This window comes from Vipera berus (genome assembly GCF_964194415.1).
Source record: "Vipera berus genome assembly, chromosome: 17".
Classification (NCBI taxonomy): Eukaryota; Metazoa; Chordata; class Lepidosauria; order Squamata; family Viperidae; genus Vipera; species Vipera berus.
The window spans coordinates 4,291,772-4,316,593 of NC_138220.1; the positions used below are offsets into that span (position 1 = coordinate 4,291,772).

At 42.9% G+C, this 24,822-nt stretch overlaps 3 protein-coding genes across 6 annotated transcripts in view; 2 read left to right on the top strand and 1 right to left on the bottom strand.

Annotated features, from left to right (window-relative positions):
* Positions 1 to 117: 117 nt before the first annotated feature.
* On the top strand, positions 118 to 8,108 carry CENPS (centromere protein S). Its single transcript, XM_081341213.1, has 5 exons — positions 118 to 145; positions 1,906 to 2,029; positions 2,151 to 2,184; positions 3,728 to 3,794; positions 7,887 to 8,108. Exons 1-5 carry the CDS (start codon positions 128 to 130, stop codon positions 8,043 to 8,045), a joined length of 402 nt encoding a protein of 133 aa, XP_081197339.1. The 5' UTR covers positions 118 to 127; the 3' UTR covers positions 8,046 to 8,108.
* Positions 6,938 to 16,547, bottom strand: DFFA (DNA fragmentation factor subunit alpha). Of its 2 annotated transcripts, none has more exons than XM_081341212.1 (9): positions 16,244 to 16,547; positions 15,658 to 15,876; positions 15,241 to 15,380; positions 14,797 to 14,986; positions 14,509 to 14,660; positions 11,711 to 13,707; positions 8,216 to 8,299; positions 8,053 to 8,133; positions 6,938 to 7,931 (listed from the first exon to the last, which is right to left on the bottom strand). In XM_081341212.1, exons 1-6 carry the CDS (start codon positions 16,347 to 16,349, stop codon positions 13,501 to 13,503), a joined length of 1,014 nt encoding a protein of 337 aa, XP_081197338.1. In that variant the 5' UTR covers positions 16,350 to 16,547; the 3' UTR covers positions 6,938 to 7,931; positions 8,053 to 8,133; positions 8,216 to 8,299; positions 11,711 to 13,500. The 2 variants fall into 2 exon arrangements, with proteins under 2 accessions (XP_081197338.1, XP_081197337.1); XM_081341211.1 differs by having other exon boundaries at positions 14,509 to 14,663.
* A 1,464-nt stretch (positions 16,548 to 18,011) lies between these two features.
* Positions 18,012 to 24,822, top strand: part of PEX14 (peroxisomal biogenesis factor 14) — a 75,955-nt gene continuing 69,144 nt past the window's right edge. Inside the window, exons 1-3 of one of the 3 annotated variants that reach the window (XM_081341601.1) lie at positions 18,044 to 18,062; positions 22,660 to 22,765; positions 23,580 to 23,624. In XM_081341601.1, the coding sequence (XP_081197727.1) occupies positions 22,748 to 22,765; positions 23,580 to 23,624 (63 nt within the window). In that variant the 5' untranslated portion in view covers positions 18,044 to 18,062; positions 22,660 to 22,747. Of the gene's footprint in view, positions 18,063 to 22,659; positions 22,766 to 23,579; positions 23,625 to 24,822 lie in introns of all 3 variants that reach the window. The other 2 variants (XM_081341604.1, XM_081341603.1) reach the window with 2 other exon arrangements.

The window sequence follows — 24,822 nt, forward strand, 5'->3', positions numbered from 1 at the left end:
GCGTGGCCGGCCCCTTCTTGGGGGAGGAGAATACGCGCGGCGGCCCCGCCCCTCACGCCGCCCCTCGCGCCGCCCGAGGCGGGGCAAAAAAAAAAAGGCGGGAAAGGCGGCCGCCATTTTGGCCGCCATGGAGACCGAGGAACAGGTATCGCCCTTTCTCCTCCCCTCCCGCGCCCGGTAAAAAGGGCGCCTCCGAGCATGTACAGAGAGCAGGGGCGGCTAAAAAAAAAATCTGAATCCTTTTTTACTCTCTCTGCGTCTCCGCTCGCTAACGCGGCCGCGAGCGGAGTTTGGCGGGTGGCGGACCCGAGGGGGAACTTGCCACCCTCGCCGAGACAAAGTGCCTCTGAGTCCGTGCAGAGCGCCCTTTTCTTGGGCTGTTGAGAAACATTCCACCATCTCCGGGACGGCGGAAGGAAGCGGTGGTGGCAGGGGGTCTCTGAGCATGTGCAAAGGGTTTCCGGCGGAGGAGTTTCCTGCTGCCGCCAAACGGCATCTCCTCTGAGCATGGCCAGAGTGCTTTGGGGACGGAATATCGGGAGTGAGGGTTGACGTTGTCTTCCCCTTCTCTTAATATGTACATAGATAAATGTAAACAGATGCATACACTATATTGTGTATACACACACACACACACTCAGATTTATTGGCCTGGCACCCTGTTTTATTCTGTTAGTTGAAAAAGCTGCTGTATTTTTAAGCATGTTCATAGTCTGGACCTCAAACGAGTAAAGAGAGATTTAGAAGAAAATGATAACAAAATTACTGTTTTGCTTATAAACCATCCAGAGCCATGCAAGTGTCAGAGGCAGAATAGAAATTTGATAAATAAATATTGAATATCCAATGTCATTGATCTAATAAATGGTCAGTATGTGTGTGTCTGCCAACCTAGCAGTTCGAAAGCACGTAAAAAGGCAAGTAGAAAAATAGGGACCACTATGGTGGGAAGGTAACAGCGTTCCGTGCGCCTTTGGCGTCTAGTCATGCCGGCCACATGACCACGGAGACGTCCTCGGACAAGCGCTGGCTCTTCGGCTTTGAAACGGAGATGAGCCCCTAGAGTCGGAAACAACTAGCACACATGTGCGGGGGAACCTTTACCTTTACCTTTTTATGTGTGTGTGTAAATAACTATATATCTATATATCTACACACACACACACACGTATACAGATATGTGTTTTAGATATGTGTTTTGCTTATAAACCATCCAGAGCCATGCAAGTGTCGAGGCAGAATAGAAATTTGATAAATAAATATTGAATATTCAATGTCATTGATCTAATAAATGGTCAGTATGTGTGTGTGTAAATATACATCTATATATCTACACACACACACACATATACATAGATATGTGTTTTAGATATGTGTTTTACTTATAAACCATCCAGAGCCATGCAAGTGTCAGAGGCAGAATAGAAATTTGATAAATAAATATTGAATATTCAATGTCACTGATCTAATAAATGGTCAGTATGTGTGTGTGTAAATAACTATATATCTATATATCTATACACACACACACGTATACATAGATATGTGTTTTTCAAGTGTCTTACACAAGGCAATTAAACTTGTAAAAACTTATTTTTTTTCTTTTGAAAAAATGCAAAACTGGCTAAAATTTAGAAAACAGACAAAATGTTTTTTTTCTTCCTTCGCTTTCAGAGATGGATGACATTATAATATGTTGAAGGGGATAAGAAATCCCAAATTCCTGATCACTTTGGATTCCCCCCCCCGGTTCTTAAATTTCTTAGTCCAAAAACCTTCGACTTGATAATCCTACCTCATTTATTTATTGTTTATTCTGTTTATTTATTTAGTTTGAAGACCTGGGTATAATATTTACCCACATTAGTGTATAAAATAATTTTGTAACTTTTCCTTTTTTCCTAGAGGTTGAAAGCAGCTTTTCATTACACTGTTGCCTGCTTGTGCCAAGAAGTTGCTGAAGATAAAAACATAGAGTTTAGCAGACAGACCATTGCAGTTATTTCTGAGATCACCTTTAGGCAATGCGGTACTTTTCCTTATCTTTTCAATATTGTAATATTTCTTTTAAAAAGAACTGCAAAGAAACTTAGAGATAACTCTGCTTAATATGGAAACATATTAAGATACTTTTTATTTTTCCTTTTCAGAAATTTTTGCAAAGGACCTTGAAATGTTTGCCAAGTAAGTATTGTGGAAAGGGGTAATACTTAACAATAATCAACATGTATCTGTGTCTGCTAAGACAACTAGAAAAATATTTTTGTTTTGTTTTCTGTTTTCCTGGAAGCTACGTAAACTATTTTTAAAAAAATATACAGCATGGACGTGATGTAGGTGTTGTAGCATGGACTTGATGTAGGTGTTGAGTGTCATCATCAACATATTTATTGTACACTCTTAGCCTCTTTCAGCCATCTGGCTTTTAGCAAGGATGGTCTAAAATTAATTCTGGCACTTTGTTTCCCTGCATTAATTCATATTTTATTTAATAACTGTTAAATTACTTTTGTAACTGGCACCCAGCTCTTGTAAAAAGGGTGGACTAAGAAGGGTGCTATGGGTAGTTAATGAACTGACGGAGAACATGCTTTTGTATTGTATTAGAAATATACAGATTTTAGCAGCAAAATATTCCATAGGCTTCAGTGAGGTAACTGGATGATGCTTGGATTCAAAGGTGTGGCAATCTTTTCTAATCTTTTTGCCAGGTTGAGACTTGCCTTCCTCAATTCCTAGGCTCTTGTGTTTGCCTAGCCTCTTCTATTTGCTACTGGTAGAAAAATAGTACATTTGTGGGTTTGTTTGTTTTTTTGTCTGTCTGAAAGCACAAGACCTCCACTTGCAGTGTCTGTTTTTAGCTAGTCATAATTTCATCTTTTTGTGTTATCTCATTCCACTTACATTTTGCTTTTGTGTCCATTTTTCTGGGTTAATGAAAGTCAATTTTCATTTCGCAAATTACAGTTCTAAATCAATGTCTTTATATAATGGGCAAGTGTGTTAATATATAAATCAAGCAGGACTTGAATGACGCACAAAGAACCTGGTTTTTAATATCCAGTGGTGTCTTTGTCCAAATTTGGGGATTTTTTTCCCCCCTAGAGTTTGCTGAGATGATTCTCTCGTTCTCTACCCCTTCACTTCCATTTATCATAATTGTATCTTAGAGTCTCAAGAACCATGAGACAATCGGATGAAACATTGTACTGTTGCACAGGAAATACTTCAAGGCTGCCTTTCCCTTGACAATGTTGCTTGTATATAGAATACAATTACAGAATAACAAAGTAATACAATCAGTTTCCTATTATCAATGAAAATGGCTGTAGTAGAGAAAAGTAATTTAATAACTTTCCCCACAGTGTATCAGTTGCTGCAGGGAACATTTCATTTTACATGAACGTCAAAACGGAAGGAACAAAATGTCCCTGCTATTTATCATTCCCAAGTTTGATAGATAAATGGTCAATTTAGTCTTGGAAAAGAAAGGCTGGCGAAATCAGGGGTCCTCTAGCCAAAGCAAAGCTCCGCAAAGCATTTCGACGTAATCTACTTGCCGCTGCAGTAAAAAAAAAGCTTCACTTTGTCAGCGTATCTAGCAGCTGCAGAGAAAGTTTGAACCATTTGGCACTTCAGCAGCTTTTCTGATAAGGTTTTAAGATTCGTTCATGAGATAATTTTGCTGCAGCCTTCTTGTAATCTGATCACTTCCTCCTTCTCATAGGCATGGAAAACGGAGTACTGTTAATGTTGAAGATGTGAAACTTTTGGCCCGAAGGAGCAGCTCATTGGTGAGATTGGACCTTTCCCCTCCGAGTCTGTTGTTTGACTTGGGAAGCCTTGCATACTGTTAAGTTTCTTCTAAATGCTGGAGGTTGCCTGAATGGTGGTGATATGCTGGTACAGCCACACCCGAGCCCAAAAATGTCTGTGGTTAAGTGAGACAGTTGTTGAGTGAGTTTAGCCCCATTTTACAACCTTTCTTGCCCACGTCATTAAGTGAATCGCTGCAATTTTTTAAAGTTAGCAACACGGTTCTTAAGTGAATCTGGATTCCCCATTAACTTTGCTTGTCAGAAAGTCACACGAGGTGATCATTTGCTCCCGACTCACTACAATCGTCATAAATGCGAGTCGTTTGCCAAGCATCTGAAGTTTGATCGTGGGGGATGCTGCAACAGACTAGTGTAAAAAACCCCCCGATCACTTTCAGTGCTGTTGCAACTTTGAACAATTGCTAAATGAACTGGGTTAAGTTGAAGACCATCTGTAGAGTAGAAGTACCTATAGGTCAGTGCAGATAAGTGTCCTAAAAACAATTGTTGCCCAGTATCTTTAGACAGAGGCATCTCCAGAGAAGGGTCAAAACAGGCAAGATGGTGGTTGCAGCATCGTAATCAAAGTTCCAGCTCTTTGTGACAATTGCAATGCTGCAGTTGTCGTTTTGCCTCTTTCATACACATGCCTACATAGATGCCACTGTCCTAGGGGGCAGACCTATACAGAAATGTCTTGCCGTGTTGGATTTAATTGATTGAACTGTTTCTTTGCCTCTCAAATTGGGGAAGTTGCTGACATAGCTTTGGAGGACCAGAGCGTGAGGGTCTCTGAATAATTGGGGCTGTGGTTTGATATTAGAACAGTTGGAAATCCGGCGGAAAGCCACCATATTGGAAAAGCTAGTGGCGCTTTCCAGGTTTACACGTACAACAAGTTACCGTGTTAACAGGCTTAAAAGGGCTATCACAACACAATGTATTTTTCTCTGGAGTGCACCAAACACCTGGAACAGCAGTTTGGAAATGTGTCTTCGTTATGTTACTTTTATGCTGCTGTAGCTTTTCAGGAGGAAAGCCGTTTCTTCTCTTTGTCTTCCTCGTTGCCATCTTGGTCTTCAGAAACAGCCATGGAATATTATACGTGGCTTTCTTTCTGACGTTCTGCTTTAAGCTCCGATTGCAACACTGATCCTTGTCGTGTTAATAATTCTCGCTGAAAAAGCACAACGCCTTTTCCTCTTTCGTAACAGCCATTTATAAACAGAGAAGGCCTCTCGGTTGACTCCTAACGCTACCCTAGCTACCCTTCAGGAGGTTAAATTCTGCTCCAGCCATTTCATCCTGGAATTTCCCTCGGTGACTTGGATTTCTCCGAGGAACTGTGACGTTCAGGGTCAGCCGGGATGGCCGAAAAGTTAGCCTTTCAGCACCTGTCAGAGATGGATGCCTTGCTTCTCGCTCTCTCCTCATTTCCACCTGCTTAGTAATGCAAAGCCACTGGTTTCTTCTGTTTCCTAATTTTCATAACTAGCCCCCCCCCAAAAAATGAAGAACTGCAAATGGGTCCTGCTTTGACGTCTTAGTTTGTGAATGACTGTGGGAGACTGATTACCTTTTGATGCAGATTGTCACGTTGGCCAATCGGCACAACTCCTCTCTGCTATTTCTGTATTAGGCATTATCTATAAGCTTCCCTATAAACTTCTGAGATACGCCGTCTCTCTTTTATTTAAAGTAGATCTTTCGGCTTCAGATGAACAAGATCCGGTGTTTCTGCTAATTTTAAATCCCAGCAGGGCGCGTTTCTCCTCCTCCCCCTTGCGATATTTAGCTTATTTTCGAAGGGAAGGATGGGTGGGGCTGAAGCGTTCAGCTGAGTTCTGTGTCCTTGAACCAACAGCTGCAGAGCAGTTTAATTGAACGTAGAACGGAAGAGCTACTCCAAGCCCCCAAGATTACAATTGTACCGAAGCCACTTGTTTACGCTTGGTGCATTTCTTTCTTCCGAAGAATTTGGGCCAGTAGAATATCAGAAGAAAAACGTTCGGAGCCTCTACGGGTAGTCCTCGACTTACGTTCACAGCTGAGCCCAGCGTTTCTGTTACTAACCGAGACAGATTTAAACGAATTATCGCCCCGCCCCCCCCCCCCCCACGTTACCACTTTTCTTGCCACGGTTGTTAAGAGAATTATTGTAGTTGTTTGATTAATAGCACGGGTCATTAAGTGAATCCGGCTTCCCCATTTGGCATTGCTTGTCAGAAGGTCGCGAAAGGGGATCACATGATCCTGGGACACTGGAACTGTCATAAGTGCATGCCAGTTGCCAAGCATCCAAATTCTGATCGCGTGACCGTGGGGGTTGCTGCAAACGGTCGTAAGTGTGAAAAATGGTGATATGTCAATTTTCAGTGCCGTCGTAACTTCGAATTGTTGCTAAATGATTGTAAGGCAAGGACTATCTGTACTGGAATCTGTGGAGCATCAAGTAACATTTGAGTCTTCCTCCTCCTCCTCCTCCTCCTCCTCCTCCTCCTCCTCCTCCTCTCCTCCATAAGACAGCAACCTATTTGCAAATTAATTTGAAAGTAATTCTTAGTAAAGCTGGAGAAATTGGCTTACGGAGAGCAAATTAGTATACCATTCTTTATATAGAATGGCTATTTCAGTCAGCACCCTCTGATTGGACTATTGTATTTAAAGCTAAATTTTGTTGAGAATATAGTGCCACATTATATCCTGATAGAACTCATTTGCACTTACCCCATCATTCATTTGTACAGCAAATAAATTGAAAATGGAAGAGAAGCTATAGGTGCTATAAAACAGGAGTAATGTAAAAGGAGGAAAAAAAATAATAATGTATGAGTTGTCATGAGCCAAATGGCCCCAATAAGCTGTATTTTTATAAAGAAGAAAATTGAAACAAGGTGTAGTCATCCTAACAACATATTTATCAGTAAAAATGGCAAAAACAAGTGAGATTTATTTTGCTTTGAAGTGTATGGATCGGGCTATACATAGGAGTCATAAATTGAACCAAATTCCTATAAACATTCCTGGCTCACACTTAGTAGACATGTAATTTGCTAATCAGGGTAGGTCTGTTTTTCTCTTGTCAAAAATGAATTGAGCAGCAGTTAGCCAACATGTCTGAAGAGGACATAAGCATACTTAACAATTAGGAAAATGCCTTAAACCAACCCAGGCCAGAAGTTCAAGCATTGTTGAACTCTCATCTTTTATTTTAGCCAGCATGGCTGATGATGGAGAATATTCAGAGTTGTAGTTTCATTGCCCCAAAGCCTGACATGTCATCTGCTAGTTAGCTCTTTTTAATTGCTGGGGATCAAATTGGGGTCTCCATATTAGGAACAGGTCCCCTCCCACTATATAATAACCATTTAAAATGATCTTGCAACAAATTAAAGCAATTAAAGATGCAAAAAGAGTTATCCAGTAAATTTCTGTGCAGACTGATCTAGCGTCCTTTCAACCTTGGATCAACATTGTAAAAGAAATGAAAAGTCTGACTAAAAACAACTAGTATAGTGGTCCCCAAGCCCCGGTCCGTGGACCAGTACCGGGCCGCGGCATGCCAGCAACCGGGCCGCACAAACAGGCAAAGCCCCATCCGCGAGATGCAGGCAGCACACAAAACCTTCCTAAGTAGATGCATTGGAAGATAAAAACGAAGGAAGGAAAACATTCCCTTTTCTCTTTTTTTGTAGGAAAAAGATACGTGTATTTGATATGTATTAGCTGTTATAACTGCTTGGATTGGGTGGGAGAAACAATGAAACAGCATTGACTTTTCGAGGCACGTATTTTGTAGCCGGAGATTTAATAATTGACATATCCCAATAGATTTTTTTTTATCTTGAACCACAGCTTGCCATCTGTTAACCATGAGCAGTTAGTTGCTGTTTTATCAGACTTTGTATTGTCCAGGCCTGAATAACCACTGGATGTCAACCTGCCTACAGATCCTCACGTTTAGTTACACACTGGATGGGTTTGTGCGGTGCTGTGTGTTCCACTGACTGGCCTGGTGAACCTCTGCCACTCACTGTAGGTGACTGATGACATTCTCTATATTTCTAGTTGAAGTATATTACTCAGAAGTGTGAAGAGCTTTCTTTGAATAACCTGGAACAAAAAGAGAAAAAGAAGAAAAAATCAGCTGCTAAGAAGGGAGGAAGCAAATCGAATGACCTTGAAGAACCTGTGGCGATGGAGAATGAAGATTCCAGCGTGGCATAAAACTCACCCTTGCTGGTTTCAAGATGGGGATTTCTCACGTTCACTGTGGAACCCAGATCCTCAGCGTCATCGTGCCTAGCTCACAATTCTATTTTTTTAAAAAATAAAATAAATAAGCACAATGTATTTGGGAAATAAAAGCAATAAACATTGGGAAAAGAAAAATATACCTGAATGAGGAACTTGGATGATTGCCTGGAGTGAGTTTTATTTAAGATGAGAGGGGCCGTCCAGAAGGACGTTGCTTGTACTTCCTTAATAAAGAGAGAAAAGGGCTTTTAGTTCTCACTGGAGAAACAGAAAATCTTCAGGGTTTTACACTATCTTAATTTTCTTAGGAAGAAAAGTTAGTGGCTAGAAATTGGACAAGTAATAGCATCCACCATCAATAAAGCTATAGGCCCCTTTTCACATTTGAATTGTCCTGGATCATCCTCAATATTTAGTTGAGCATCTTACTGAAAAGCTCAATTATTTTGTTCCTCAGCACTAATACTTCGTGTTTTTTTTCATATCACATCTAAGCCACAGTTCTTAAACTGGGTTCTGTTGAATAAGACAATTGGCTTTCTTTGCGCCGTAGAAGACCAGGCAGGTTTCCAGGTTTTCACAAAATTGGTCAAACCACATTTATAGCTCAAAGTGATATATGTAACCCCCACCCATCCGTGGGTGGCATTTTCTTTTTGAACTGGACAGTTCTATATTGCAGTTAATAAAAACAATAATAATGGAACAAAGTTAATAAACATTTCCATCAATGAGTTTGTCTTATTTGTCCTCTCATAACTCTGGGCATCTAAGTATCCTTCGCTGCATCTTATGACAGTGAAAGCCATCAATCAATTCTACATTGTATATGCAATAACTTTAGTTTGTTGTTTACAGAATCACCTGACAACCAATTTTATTGGGCGATACAGCAATCCAGTACTATGAAAAACAAAGTCTATTGATTTTTTGTGTGCCTTCTAATATTTTAGCAACCTGTAATGTCTTCCCCGCTACAGACTGTCTCTCATTTGCTTCTACCCAATAAGTTTGTTTATTCCCACTCTACTGCAGGGAACTAGTAGTCAAATTTTGCCTTTTATTTTGAATCTTGTCCCCGGGGTTCATTTTACTTTTGAACATGTTTCATCCACGTTACACCTTACCTGATTTTGACAAACGTTTTGCCCTTTGGGATTTATATTTTTTTTAAAATTTTTGCTGTTTTGTTTTAGCCTGGAATATTTTCATTATTAACAGTAAACTTAGTTTTGCTTCTCATTATGAAACCGTCGCAGGACTCGTGCTTCATCTTGAGTTGGCTTTCTCGCTCCCCTCTGCGCAGTGAATCATTTCTTTGCTAAATCACACTATTTTTGTACTCAAAAGCGTCCTAATCATCGTGGGAATAATGGTGAGGAAATGAGGTTCAGTCGGATGGAGAAGGGGGTTGGCTGTTTTTTTTTTGTTTTTTATAGCAAAATAAGAATGCACATCCAGCTTAAATTGATGGCAAATGTGCTTTAATGGGATCGACACCCAGAGGCACTAATTAAGGGTTAAAGCGTACAAAAAGCATCATTTGGAGACTTAATTGCGCCCAGGGCTTATGCGTCATTGCTCCAAGTTTGGAAAGAGAGGATGGCTGGATGAAGGGCTGGCGAATGCCTCTTCTAATAAAACCTAGCAGATTGGGGGGGGGGGAAGAGACCTCCCTCCCCATGTCTAAAACACAAAATATAACTTGCAAGCAGGTGACGGTCAGACCACATCGGAGCTAGATGGCCTTGCAAGCGTTCTCCCCGCTCTGTCTGTTCCTTCTGGGACTGATCCTGCTTCCCAGGCCCATGGGGGGTGCCAGAATGGTTGGCCTTCCTGTTCCAGGAGAGCTCTTCAGGCGACAGAGCAAGGTAAGCCAAGAGCAGAAGAGACCATGGTTCTTTTGCTGATAAAATATAGCCAGAATATCCATCGGCTAGAGAAGTTAGCATTGGGGTGCAGTCCGGACTATTTTTTTAAAAAAAAATAAGCTTGAATCGAAGTGCACCGGGTCATCTTGGGGGGATAGAATTATCGGCTAACTAATTTTGCTTTTTCTTGTATCCTAAATGTGCCCGTGGGACTTTTCAGCTTAGGCTTTTGACAGGGATCCGGTTTCGGAAACGTTTTAATGACAACCCTTGTTTTTTTATTTTGGGGCGTGGGGTGTGGAATAACTAACGCTAAGGTGATACCCTTTCAAAGCAAAAAATAAATAAATTGGGAGACAATAATGCAAAGAATCAGGAAATAGCTCGTGGGAAACCAAGCTGAAGAGCCCCCAGGTGCTGGTGAGTCTTCCCTTGAATTTCCCTTGTATGTTTCTCATTCAAAAGACCCACTGCATATCTTCACCTTCCTCAGAAGAACTGCTGGGGTCGTCACAAAAGATCATTTTAAAAGTTTTCAGCTCGGGACGTTTGCTTTGACGTTGGCTCTCCTCCGAAACAGATTCAAGGATCACTCCATAAAAAAAAATGACCGTTCCCAATCTTATTTTCCTTCCAAATTCTTGGAAGAAGAAGGGCAGGCTGATATAGATTAATAGCTGACAGCAGTTGCTTTAACGAGAGAGCGGTTTATTTAAATGAAAGGGACCGGAGTGAAATTACATTTGAAGAAAAGAGCAAAAAAAAGAAAAAGCAATCCTGCTTGCTTATTTCCTACTTCAGAACACGAGACCACCATACTTCAAAACCTGAACGGAAACTTAAGAGTTGCCAGAAGCTTTCCCCCCTTAGCACCTTAGTGTAAATGCTTTTAAATCCAGGCGTAGTCATTCAGGGACACGGAATAGCCTTTGAAACCATCCCAGAGACGTGGGATGAGAAGTACTCTCAACATCAAAATCTCAGGGTTTACATTTCGCCACCTTTTTAACAGCCCTTGGTTCGGATTAACTATAAGGAGAGCAAGTCTTTTGCTCGCGGATTCAGATCCATTTTTTTACAACATTTGAAACATCCTTAGCTCTTAAAGGACATATTTGAGCCTTTCCGTGTCCGGTCGAATCTTCAGGAATAAGGATGGGTCTGTGCATGAGACGTTCACGGGATTGACTTGCCAAAGTCCGTAGGCAAGGCAGCTTAAATCTCCCAGCCCTTTTAAAGCCTCGGTTTACCTCGCTTCTTACCAGAATAATGCTTTAATTCGCTTTTGTTTCCATTTACAAGTATCTCCAGGCACCGGCGGACCTAGAAAAGAAGGAATTACTTGCTCTTCTCTCAGGGCTGACCGAACGGGCATCGCACGTGAATGTGTCCCATCTGTCAAGGCAGGAGAAGATTGTAGCCAGCCCGTGGGAAGACAGAGGGCCTGTTCCTCAGCCCCCAACTCGGGAAAAAACACCCTGTAAAAACTTTTTCTGGAAAACCTTCTCCTCTTGCTAACAAATTGCTTCCTGCGCGGATGGACTCCGAGTGGCTCTGACCAGCGACGTTTGGGAGCTAACGCTCTTCTCTCATTCAATTTCACTTTCCATTCTCTTGGTATTAGAAATGTGCGTGCAGAAAGTTTTGTTTATACAATGGTGGGATCTCTTGGTTCCCACGCAGATGCTCCTGCCAGCCTTTCATGGCGTTCCCCCAGGTCTCTCGTGTGGCCAAACACCCGCCTTGCTCATGTTATAAATGTACTTTGGTTCTACGTAGGATATACTGTACGAAGAGCACCGTTTGTCCATTTGCTCTTCCGTTTGACAATACCCATCAGCAAAAACAGGATTGTAACCGTCCTCCGGCTTCTGCTTAATTTAACAAGAAAAAAAAAATTATGGATCTCATATTTGTAAAATCCCTATCAAAGCTGTTTCCCAAAGGGAAAAAATCAAAAGTTATTCCTTCTTCTTCTGTGAAATACGTAATTTTACTTGTAAGTGGTGCCTGCAGTTCAAATAGACAGTACAGGCGAAATAATAGGATAACCACATACTGTAAAGTTGAAGGATGTATACAAAAATTATTCAGAACTCTGAGCAAGCTGGCATCTCTTTTTTTTTTCCTTCTGCTTCAGTGGCTCAAAGACAATTTTATTGTGGTCATCTCTGCTCCGGGGTTTTATGCAGGCTTAGACTATCAAATTCCAGGCACATTCTTATCCCCAGAGTTGAGAATGTGATTTCCTAAAAAAAAAAAATACAGAACAGAGAAGAAAGCCTATATTTTATGCTTAGGCTGTTTTTGTGGGGCTTCTGCAAAGCTACACTGTATTTACAATTTTGACGGCATTTTAGCAAACGTGTTGAAAACGCCAGGAGCCAAGTTCTAAACTGAAAATATACGAAGGCTTGCTAGAATTGAGAGCCACTTTCAAACCCTTGCTGACTGCATTTTTGTGTAAGTGTCGCTAAAAGCACAGTTTCCATATTTGTACTGACAGAATTGCTGCGCGCCACTTAGACTAGAGGAGTTTGCAAGGGAACAGAAGCAGAAGCCACATTTGGGCATTCATTCCTGTTCAGCGTTACAGCATCTGAAATGCTTTTTGTGAGAAAAAACTAGGGGGAAAAAATCCCCAGCGTGTCCGTTGTCGTATTGAGGTTTTTCTGTGCCCTTAATACGTACAGCATTATTTAAACCGTCATCCTCTGAATGGAAGAGGAACAAGACAAACACAGCTCTTGTAAGACGCCTTGTAAGAGTTCCACAAAGATGCTTTGGGGCAAGCTAAAAATGCTGTGTGCCTGTTTTGTCTTTATCTGTTTTGTTGCCAGTGCCGAGTTGTTTCCCCGTACAATTGTTCCATGCTGAAATAAAATATTACTACGTGTACCTTTGTGCTTCCTCCAGTCGAGAGTAAATATCATGTGTGGTTTTTGATGTGTTCCTAATTTAGTGGTTCGGAATACCCCTGGTTCAGGTAGAGACAAATATGTTACACAGATTATTGCAGAGGGCTACTTGAATATATATCCCAAGATAAGCCTACGTAATACTGAAGTTCAATAGCTCAGTCAGCAGTCAGAATAATAGCCAATAATACAAAGCCTTTACGTCTTAAATACAAATGTAATTTTTTTAAAAAAAAATACAAACAAACATATAATCACTAACATAATAAGAGTCTGTCGTGTGGTCCTCCATCCATAATCAGCTATTCATATTCAAGCCCACATTGGCAAAATTCTGCATTTTGCCGCTTCGTAGTGTTACCTCTAAGCATCAAGGAAAAGGCCTTATTCAAAACAGCATTTTTGTCTTTGCATTTCAATAGACATCATAAATCTTCAAATACTTTTGTCTTGGACTAGCACACTTCCTGCAAATAAAGGGTTTGCTGAAGCGAGAAGCTACAGAGTCATCGAACCTCTGCTGCTTTCCTATTTTGTTGGTTGGTTTGAAAAGAGACGGCGTTACCATTCATTCAATCAAAAACCAAAGGGTTGATTCATTGCATCAAAAAAGTCCGTCTTCCGGGGCTTTTTTTTTTACTTCCTACGTTTAGAACTCGACCCCTCCCCAGCTTCTGGCTGTTTTTTCTTGCCTTTGGAGATGGTCCTCAGTGAATTTAGAGAGTGAAATTGCTGCCGTCGCCTTGAGAGCTCCCGGGCACATGCCTCCTTTAAGGCTTCGGTCTGGTGCTTGTCCCAGTTTAGGGCCCGAGACAGAATTTCTGAATCTTCGTTGCAAACCAGCTGTAACGGATTAAGAAATGCTCTTATTTTCTGACTCAAAGGTCTGTAGGGAAAAATCAGCCCTACATCGTGATCTGATTCTAAAACCTTCCCAATTTAGGTTGCTGTCATCCTAACTCATAGCCAGAGATGTTCCTGCCTTGTTTAGATAGATAGATAGATAGATAGATAGATAGATAGATAGATAGATAGATAGATAGATAGATAGATAGATAGATAGATAGATAGATAGATAGATAGGTAGGTAGGTAGGTAGGTAGAGAGAGAGAGAGGTAGATAGATAGAGAAAGGTAGATAGAGATAGGTAGGTAGGTGGTAGAGATAGAGATAGGTAGAGATAGATGATAGATAGATAGATAGATAGATAGATAGATAGATAGATAGATAGATAGATAGATAGATAGATAGATAGATAGATGATAGATAGGCAGGCAGGCAGGCAGGCAGGCAGGCAGAGATAGATAGATAGATAGATAGATAGATAGATAGATAGATAGATAGATAGATAGATAGATAGATAGATAGGCAGGCAGGCAAATTTCAACAACCTTGATTCTCACGCCAGGTTCAGGTTGTTACGTCTAGCTAGACTCTCATTCACATGCCCCCCCCACCCCTCCCAGCATCATCTAACTCTAAAAGCGAAAGGAAGAAAATGGCGACATTTCCAACTCTTTTGTCAATGCCAAAACAACAGCGTTGGCAAAAAGGCATGACTTGTAATGCTGGGCTATTAGACCAAGAACGAAGGGTGAAAAAGCATTCGGGCTGAACGGCTGGAGCCTGCTCTCACTGACCCACCTCTAAATCTTGACTGGCCAGGCTGAGTTCCGGTGCAGGCTTGTCTTTCAGCACAGTCACAATACGGCTGCTCAGCCGAGCCCTTTGGGCCGAGCTCGTTCCGTTGCTCCCCGCGTCCACAGCATCGGCCCCTCCCACGGATTTTTCCTCTGCTTCTGAGGCGAGACCCAAAGAGATGAGTCTACGTCTCTTGAAGGAGACATTCGGAGCAAGAAAGGAAATAAATAAACCCCCGCTCCCTCCCTCCCTCCCTCCCTTCAACAGTGCTTCTCCAAGTGGCCTTCTTACCTTCTGCTGTGGATGCAGCCTGATCCTCCCTTTTTACCGCCTGCAGGTAAAGTTCCAGAAGCTGACGGGATTGACGCTCCTCTTCCCGCCTGTCCAGGGTCTCCTGAAAAGTCCCTTGTAATCTTTGGGTTTGGAGCGGATCCTCTGAAAGTTCCCGAGCCAAATCTGAGCACGGTACATCAACGAGTGCCTGGAAGAAAAGCGGATCCAGCCCTCGGTAGCCAAGGTGAGAGAAACTCCAAAGACTTCCCCCCGCTTAGCTCGAAGCCGTTATCAAATGTGGCCGTAAGAAGCAAAGCCAGCTTTGCTCACGGAAGATTCCAAGAAATTGGGCTGGCCGTCTCAATCTTTATTTATTCCATCGGTTACATAAAAGAAAGGTGACAAGGATTAAGAGTTAGGCTGGAAGAAGAGAGATTCATTGCAGAAGTGACCTTTCCATACCTGGAGGTCTTCTTCAGACATCAGCACAATGGTGGATAAATCCTTCTTCAGCTGCCTGGCCAAAGCTTGCCATTTTTCTCCACCGCCATCCACTTCGTTTGTGTTTGTGGTCTCTCCCTCTAGCCAAGTTGTGCCCTCACCTGACACGGACAGAATTGTGAGTCCGCTAGGCGTTAAAAATTAAAGCGATGCACGCAAGTGTAATTTCACACCGTGGGCACCTTTTCACTCTTAACCGGGTTTGTTAAAAGGCATAAGCTTCTGTGAGCGGCTTATGCCTTTTCATAAACGCACGTGCCTTTTAAACTTTCTCTTCATACCCCTCCCCCCCAAAAAAAACCCCATCTATAAACTTCTAAGTGCAATAACAAGACATTCAGAGAACTAGCTTGTTTGCACCTTTGTGCAAAAACGTACCTTGTTTGCACCTTTCTGGATCTGAGCTTCCAAAGGCTTTTCGTAATTCCTCACCTCTGTTGCTGCCGGAGGTCCATGTCTCATTCTTGGCTACCACCCCAAATTTGGTGTTTGGGGGCAGACACAAAAAGTAATCGCCGTCCTCTACTATGGTGCCGTCTTCCGCCAGGACCAAAGTGACAGGCTGGGAGGCCACGTCAATTGCGAGCAGACTGCAGGCTGGGGGGAATAAAAGAGGACCAGACAGAACCATTTCATTGCATTGGCCGAGAATGTTTCTCGTGTTAATTTTATTTTCCTGCCCTTTCAAAAAGGCCCCACGCCGCCTTCAGCTTTTAGCTTTTCTCTCCAGCGGTGAATCCTTTCACGCAGGGGTCTTCAAACACGCCTGGCTGAGGAATTCTGGGAGTTGAAGTCCGGAAGTCAACAAAGGGCCAAGTTTGAAGACCCCTGCTTTCATGCCAAGGAATTGGAACATCTGTATGTGGCTTCAGCACAAAGCAGCCGTGCAGCGGGCCACTTCACCTGTGGCCCCTCTGCCTGCGGAGCAAAAGGTGTCTGCTAGTCCCAAAGCAGAAAGTCTTACCTTTAATCTTCAGTTCCTGGAGGGTGGAGGCGGCCACCCCATGCTGCTCCTGTTGGCCTGCCCGCCTGATCAGGCATTGCTTCAACCGGGGCAGCCCTTCTGCCATCGCTTGGCTTTGCTTTCGCTTTGCTCCCCTTGGTGGGTTTGAATTCCACAGGCGAGCAAGACAGCTCTCTCTAGGAAGCCAATCAGAGCCTGGCGTGACCTGCTGAGGCACTCTGGGAAATGTAGTTCAGTCTCAAAGGCGCCCTCCCACTATCCCGTGGCATGATGGGAGAGGTAGTTTTCATCCCCGCTCAGACTTCAGACTGGTTGAAAACAAAAGGGTTTGTATCGCTGAGTCATCTTCCCAGCTCTCAGAGCCAAATGTCAGTAGGTACATTCTGAGTTGGTGAGTGTGATTTTATCAACTCCGAAACGTTAATATGGTGGGCATTTTAACTATCTGAAAGACACTCCATATTTTAAGACCTGCAGAGCACTTCTTAATATTTTTAGCATTTTATTAAGTCCATATGCTTGTTGCCTTAAGGGAAAAATTGAAAGGGACCAGGGCTCTTCAAACTTGGCCCTTTTATGAGTTGTGGACTTCAGCTCCCAGAATTCCTCAGCCAGTGTGCCTGGCTGAGGAATTCTGGGAGTTGAAGTCCCCAAGTCTTAAAGTGGCCAAGGCTGGACATTCGGATCTAAATACACCCGTGTACATAGTAATTCAGTTGCAAGATTTACTATCTATCTCCTATCATATCCATCTATCCATCTATATCTATCTATCATCTATGTCTGCTATCTATCCATCCATATCTGTCTTATCTATCTATCTATCCATCCATCCATATCTGTCTGTCTGTCTATCCATGTCTATCTATCCATCCATCCATCTCTGTCTGCTATCTATCCATCCATATCTGTCTGTCTTATCTATCCATCCATCTATATCTCTTATCTATTCATCCATCCGTCTGTCTTATCTATCCATCCATATCTGTCTGTCTTATCTATCCATCTATTCTCTTATCTATCCATCCATCCATCCGTCTGTCTTATCTATCTATCCATCCATCTCTGTCTCTTATCTATCCATCCATCTATATCTCTTATGTATCCATCCATCTGTCTTATCTATCCATCCATATCTGTCTCTTATCTATCCATCTATATCTCTTATCTATTCATCCATCCATCCGTCTGTCTTATCTATCCATCCATATCTGTCTGTCTTATCTATCCATCCATCTATTATCTCTTATCTATCCATCCATCCATCTCTGTCTGTCTTATCTATCCATCCATCCATCTCTATCTGTGTTATGCATCCATCCATCCATATCTCTCTGTCTGTCTCTGTCTGTCTGTCTGTCTGTCTGTCTGTCTCTCTCTCTCTATCATCTAATCTCTCTCTCTCTCTCTCTCTCTCTCTATCTATCTATCTATCTATCCATCCATCCATCCTTCCCTCCCTCCCTCGTCCTTTCTTTTGAGAAGTTCTCTTAAATCCCAACCAGGCGTTTCCTTCCAGCGGGCGGAGGCCAAAGCCAGTCCCTTGCCTCCTTTCCGAGGTCCGGCTCCCGGGGGGGGGGGGGGAAGAGACACACACACACACACCTACGCACCCCGAGTCCAAAAACACCACCGGCCGTTTCTCCCCCCCCCCTCCCTTTCCAAAGCGCGGCGAAGCGCTCCTCCCGATCGGCGCCTCGGGCCTCGATTGCTCCTGCCTCGGCCCGCCGCCTTCCTCTGCCCTCCGTGCGCCGACCCGGCGCGATTAGCCGGGTCTGGAAAGATGGCCTCCTCGGAGCAGGCAGAGCAACCTGGGCAGGTGAGCCGAGGCTGCGTTTTTGGGGGGGGGGGGACGGGCGAGGGGGTGGGGAAGGGCAGAGGCCTGGAAGTGGGGGAGGGGGGGCGTCTCCCCATCCTGGAGAGGGGCGCCTGGGGCGGTGGGAGTTTGCAAAGGCTTTGGAGTTGCAAAGAGGGGGGGGACCCTAAGCCCCCTCCCCAGCTCCCATCAGGGGAAGGGCAGGGGTGCTGGGTGCCCTTTGGCCCGCAGGGGAGGGGGGAGGAGAGGAAAGGGGGGGGTTTCCCCTCTTTCTTTCCCCTCCCCCCTCTTCTGTAGGGGAGAAACCCCTAGAAATCCCCCCCCCCGAGATAGGGGAGGCTTCTGCCCCACCAGGGCTCCGCAGCATTTATTTTATTTATATTTTATTTATTTGATTTATATACCTGGATTGTGTACCTGCACACTTTGGAGAGCAGGCAACAGGAGTTTTCACCAAAGAGTGTGCCAGGGTGTAAAGGAAAAAAAAGAAGAAATAATAATAATAATAATAATAATAATAATAATAATAATAATAATAATAATAATAATAATAATAATAATAATAATAATAATAATAATAATAATATAATTATTATTATTATTTAATTTCTATACCGCCCTTCTCCCGAAGGACTCAGGGCGGTGTACAGGGCAAATACAATAAAAAATACAATGTAGAAAAGTTAAAGAATTAAATAATCTAGCCCAATTACAATAAATGACAGTAAAGGTTACCTTATCTTCGAAGGGGAGGGGGGAAGGAGGGGATCTTTTTGGGCCACATAAGTGAAGGCCTTGTGTGTGTGTGTGTGTGTGTGAGAGAGAGAGAGGGGTGCTCTGCCACCCTCTCCCCTCCCTTAAGGAAAGAAAAAAGGCAAGGGAGAATCCCTAAAAGGGGACGTTGGGGTTAGGGGGGGGTTCGTGGGCTGCATTGTGCAGGGGCCAGAAGGGTAGAGGAGGATTAGTTTTCTGCCCCTTTGAAAAAGAGCCAGGCTAAGGAATAAATATCCTAGCCAGCCTTTGCTGCTTCTCTGAAATTAAAGGCAGCAAAGAAGGAAGAGAGATCCATTTCAGCCCTCTCTGCCCCCCTCCCCCCCCCCCCGTTCCAGAAGGGGAGGAGAGGGTGGGCATTAATTCCAGCAGAGAAGAAATAAGGCACTGGCGGGTCTCTTTTTTCTTTCTTTCTTTCTTTCTTTCTTTCTTTCTTTCTTTCTTTCTTTCTTTCTTTCTTTCTTTCTTTCTTTCTTTTTTTCTTTTAGGCAGATGGGCAGTTTCTAAACACGCCTGATAATCAATCTCTGGTGGTCAGGCTACCTTTCTTTACCTGGGTGTGATGGAAGTTGTAGTCCTGCATTTACAGAGCGCTAGGGTGGCAGGCACAATCTGCACACCTGCCGGTTTCCCCTCCCCCCCCAGGAAGAGGCGTAAAGAGGTTTTCCTTACCCTCTCCCCAGCCTGGGAAGGGGGGGGGGTCCACAGAGGGAGACAGAACTCGTTTTGTCTACAGAAATAAAAAAACACACTTTTTTTTTAAAAAAAAATCATACTTAAATTCTTACCATCCTGAATGCATTCCCAGTATTTGAATCCGGGGATCTGAATGAGCTGATCGACATTTGGCCAACCGGTGTGCCCACAAAATGCTGTCAGTCACAGCCAGCATAGCCGGTTTGCGAGGGATGCCCAGCAAGGCTGGAGATTCCCTTCTAGGAATACAGGAAGAACTTTCTTGTTTCGTTCGTTTCCTTGGTTGGATAATATTATTTAGCCAGGAGATTGATCCACAGCACATCGTAGTAGCAGAAAATTGCCTCTGGTACATATAAATAGCTTAAATGGACTCCAGAAGATGGTAGAGGACAGGAAGGCCTGGAGGAACATTGTCCATAGGGTCCCGATGGGTCGGACACGACTTCCCAACTAACAACAACAACGACAACAACATATAAATAGCTGTGATATTTGGACATGGCTGTTTATATTTACACAGGACTTATTTTGATCTGTTTCTGCATGTCTGTAAGCAGGCCCAACATTTGTGCACGATTTTTCTTATCCTTTCCTAACAGTGGGCCACGGGTTTATCTTTAAGCTGGGCAAAATCACAGTTATAGGTCTGGGTCATGCCTGGCTGTGACCGATGCAGGAACCTGGTGATTTTCAGTTGAAAGCCAAATGTATTTTAAGAAACTGAACAAGTATCAGAAAATGCTTCTGCAGAAAGCCTGTTTTTCTACTCTTTGGTGTGTGTGTGTGTGTGTGTGTGTGTGTGTATACACTCTGCCCTTGTTTTTTTCTTTAATCCATTTCTTTAGACACGTCCATAAACATTTGTCTTTTTCTTACTCCCTTCATCTTAACCTGAACTGATTTATATGGCTCAATATCTTCCATAATAGCCAAATGAAGTTCTAATTGGATGAATCATTTAGGCTGTGTCTCTGAGGAGTCTGGAAGGTTGTGTGAGTGTGTGTGCTTTTTTTTTTAAAAAAAAAAAACTGCACATTTATGTAAAATTCAATAAAGTCTTTAAAAGGGGAAAATAGAGAAGCAATTGTGGTTTCTGAGAAGGTAGTAGATGAGGGCAATGGAGAAGTTCCGGCTCAATACACATGAGCTGAAAAAGCAAGAAAAAGGCAGGCTTGCAATCACCGGCCACCTTTCTTTTATCACAACATTACAGGAATGGGGGGAAAAAGGCTTCTGATGAAAAATTGGAGGGGGGGGAAGGCTACTTCCCCCCCCCTGTGCTCTTCAACTCTTAGATTCTCTTAGAACAGGGCTGCCCAATTGCTGTTATAGAAGAGGCGTTTAAAGGGGTACCCAAAAAAAAAGAGACTCCTTAAGCATCTCCACGTTTAAAGCACCAATTTCGCCCCGTTAGATCTCCCCAAATTATAAAACACACACAAAAATGGGCCACACCACATTTAGGGGGATCTCTGGGCCCACCGAGAATGTTAGTAGGCCACACTTTCTGAACCTCAGTTTAGACAAACCTGAAGATATAATAATAATAATAATAATAATAATAATAATAATAATAATAATAATAATAATGATAATAATGATAATGATAATGATAATAATGATAATGATAGAAGGGACCTTGGAGGTCATCTAGTCCAACCCCCTGCTCAAGAGTTTGCTGCCAAGAGTTTCTTTTAAGCACCACACCACGCTACCCCTCCCCTCCCATTCTTTCTCCATTCTTTTTCTTTTTTTTTTTTAATTCGCAAACATCTTGGAATTCTGCATAAAGGCAGAATATATATCTGCTTGAATGTTAATCAGTCAGCCAAACCTTCATCGGAGTCAATTGAAATTGCCCTTTCATCTTTTTCACCTGCAGACTCTGGAGGTCAAACGTCTCTCAGCCTATACAAATACTAACATATTAATTGGATTTGCCATCGTAGGTGGTGGTGGTGACGGCGGCCGTTTGTTAATCTTACCAGTTGCGCTGTTTTCTTTCTTTTTAAAAAATGCATTCCGTTACCCATCTTCTCCGCAGCTTTCTATCTCTCTCCCTCCCCACCCCCTTTTCCCAGAGTCAACAATCTTGTTTTCATTGAACTTTTGGAAAGGAAGGGGGCTTTCGGGGGTGGTGGTGGGGGAGATTCTCTCTTTTTTGGTGGGGGCAATATAAGGTAGAATACAAAGAGAGCTAGTGAAGGAAATATATAGCCGTACTCAGTAAAATGTGAGCTTAGCTGGAGGAAACAGGAAAATGTGATAAGGCAACTCAAGGACAGCCCCATCTTGACTCTCTCTATGGAGAGAAGCCACTGTTATAGTTTATATCAAGGTTGGCTCAGCCTTCCATCCTTCCGAGGTAGGTAAAATGAGGACCCAGATTGTTGGGGGCAATAAGCTGACTTTGTAAAAATGCCACTTGGCGGGGGCCGAAAGCCCTAATAAGCAGGCATATACATAGAATGAAGGCTATTGCTAAGCACATTTGATTTGTGCTTCTTAGATTGTAAGCCGCCCTGAGTCTTCGGAGAAGGGCGGGATATAAGTGGGATTTAAAATAAATAAAATAAAAGTAGAATTCCAGTGTTTATTGTGATGACCTGCTTGGCTGACATATTAACATCAGCATTTTCAGAACCGTGCACGTATTTCTTCCGGAAGAAGATTGCCACCGTTAAATCTAACTTGGTGGATCCCACAGGAGTGTGAAGTTAAGCTCTTGCGATAGTCGGTAAAATAATAATAATAATAATAATAATAATAATAATAATAATAATAATAATAATAATAATAATAATAATAATAATAATATAATAATAATAATAATAATATAATAATAATAATAATAATAATAATAATAATAATAATAATAATAATAATAATAATCCAAACTGAATTTAGCCCAAAGAAGTGGGGAGTGGAGCGGCAACGCTTTCCCATTTCCCCACCCACCCCCACCCATTAAAAACCTGCAAATGCAAAATGCCTGCATTTTCCTTGGGCTGCCCATCTGGGAATTAGAAGTATAAACGGTGTGGCTAAGCTGAGGCCTTCTAACAAACCCATTTCTTTCTTTTTTTTTTCCCCCCTTTCTCTCTCTCCTTGCCTTTTGTATTGGCGCCAGGTGATTCGGAGAGCCGTTTTACTCGGACACTTCTCCACAAGGCTGCTGTGTCTCGCAGCCCTGCGCTAATCGAAAGAGCGAGGCCTACATGGGGCAGATACCCCGTGTACGTACGTCCTGGGAGCAGCTTCCTAAGGAGACAGCTTATTTATGGAGCTGCCAATAAACGCAAAAAGCAGCTAAGATTTTTCCCATTTCCTGCTAACTGGTCTTGTTTAAAATAGAGCTTGAACTTGTGACCTCCCAAATTGCAGTTCTTCTCCTTCCCCCTCTTCGCCTTTGTGCTTAACGCTGGTTTTCTCTCTCCTTTACGTGCCTTTTCAGTTTTTCCCCTTTACACCTCCAGAGTAGTTGTAGTTAGTCTTACTTTGGTACCGACTTTCTACTCTCCCTCGTGCTGAGCCGCACGGGGAAGTCGCACCTCCAGCCGGTTTGCAACAGCAGTCCGAGCTCTACACAAGTGCATTAAACTCAGTTCGCATCCAACTACGGTAGCACGCGCGCGCACACACACACACACACACACCAATGCAGGTGTAAATTATAGGAGTCCCATCATTTAACTCTTTCCATTGGTCCTAATTCAGCGACGGAGCAGGATAAGGCTCGTGGGCTTGAAAGGATGGGCCACTGCCTTGCACCAAGTCAAGACCGTTTATTCTTGCATTGCTGGTCCTCGGCGATCGCAGCCTTTCTGTTACGGCCCCCTTTTAATTTGGAACTTTAAAAATAATAATAAATAATAATAATAATAATAATAATAATAATAATAATAATAATAATAATAATAATAATATAATAGATTTGCACAGTTTACAAGCCTCCCTCCCGCCCGCCCGCCCCTGTAGTGTGCAACTGCACATTTGCTGAGAGATGACCATTGGGTGGCAGTCTAACCTTTCTCTTTCTTTGCTTTCCAGATCGGATCTTCTGGAACGGAGAATGGAGCGTCCCGCAACGCCCTGGTGAGTTATGTGCAGCGCAAGCCGTATCTACAAATCCTTGCCTTTCCCCACCCTCCTTTCCAAGGCACCAATCCGTCTTCCCCTGAGTAGGATCTGCTTGGAGGAACTTCTGCAAAGTGCTCCGTGAAAAAAGGTGCTCAGCGGCCGCAGTTTCCTGCTCTCTGAATGACCCCTGTGTTTTGACTGAGCTGCCTTCCCTCCTGTGGTTTGCTGGTGTGTGTGTGATTGTGTGTGTGTGAGATCCAGACTTTCCCAGCTTCCCTTCTCAGACTTAGCCTGCTCTCAGATTTTGTATTTGAAGGGTGGAGAAAGTCCTCTCTAGCCACGGGGATCTGTTAGCCAAGATTCTCAAGGTGGTGAGGAAAGAGGATTGAAATAATAAATAATAAACAACCTCCTCTTTCGCAAACCCAGTTGCTCAATCTCTCGGACTCGTTGCAAAAAAGATCCGTCCCATCCCACAGGTGGGATTCTCCAACTCTGCTCTATATCAGATGTACTCTGACTTGGAAAAATATATATATTGGGCTGGTCTAGCTTGACCGCCGTACATTTTATTTCTTTCCCATTGAAGATTTGTGTGTGTGTGTGTGTGTGTGTGAATATGCTGTCTGTGAAATTCCTGCCCATTGCCGCATGGTAGTGAGTGGGAGGAGATTTTTTGTGTGTGTGGCAAAAACCAAAAGGGTTAGGAAGCTAAATTTCTAAATTTCCTTCTGTCCTCAAAACCTGCCTTTGCTTTGAGGCTGACAGTTGATCTTCATTCCTTCTCATGGCCAGATCAAAAGCCAACATAACAGATATATATTGTTTTGTCAACGACCAGCTTTGGGAAAAAGAAATTTGTGGTCTTTAAACCTTACTATTCGGTAGGTAGATTCACTTGTCTGAAATGGTATAGAGTTTCCTGCCTGACCAGGGGGTTGGACTAGATGACCTCCAAGGTCCCTTCCAACTTATTATTATCACTACTTACAAGACTTAGGTTTCTCTCCATGGAACTGAACCGGTCCCTGGTTGTAGCTGGTTTGGGGGGGGGGGGGAAGAAAAGGGGAAAAAAAGCATCTGATTGCAACATGTGAACATAGCCAGAGATGAAGCAGAATAAACAACTAACCCAAAGAAGCTACGTTTGTCACCTGTTTATAAACAAACCATTTTTGTCATACAGTGTTTAGCCAAAGAACTCTGAAATACA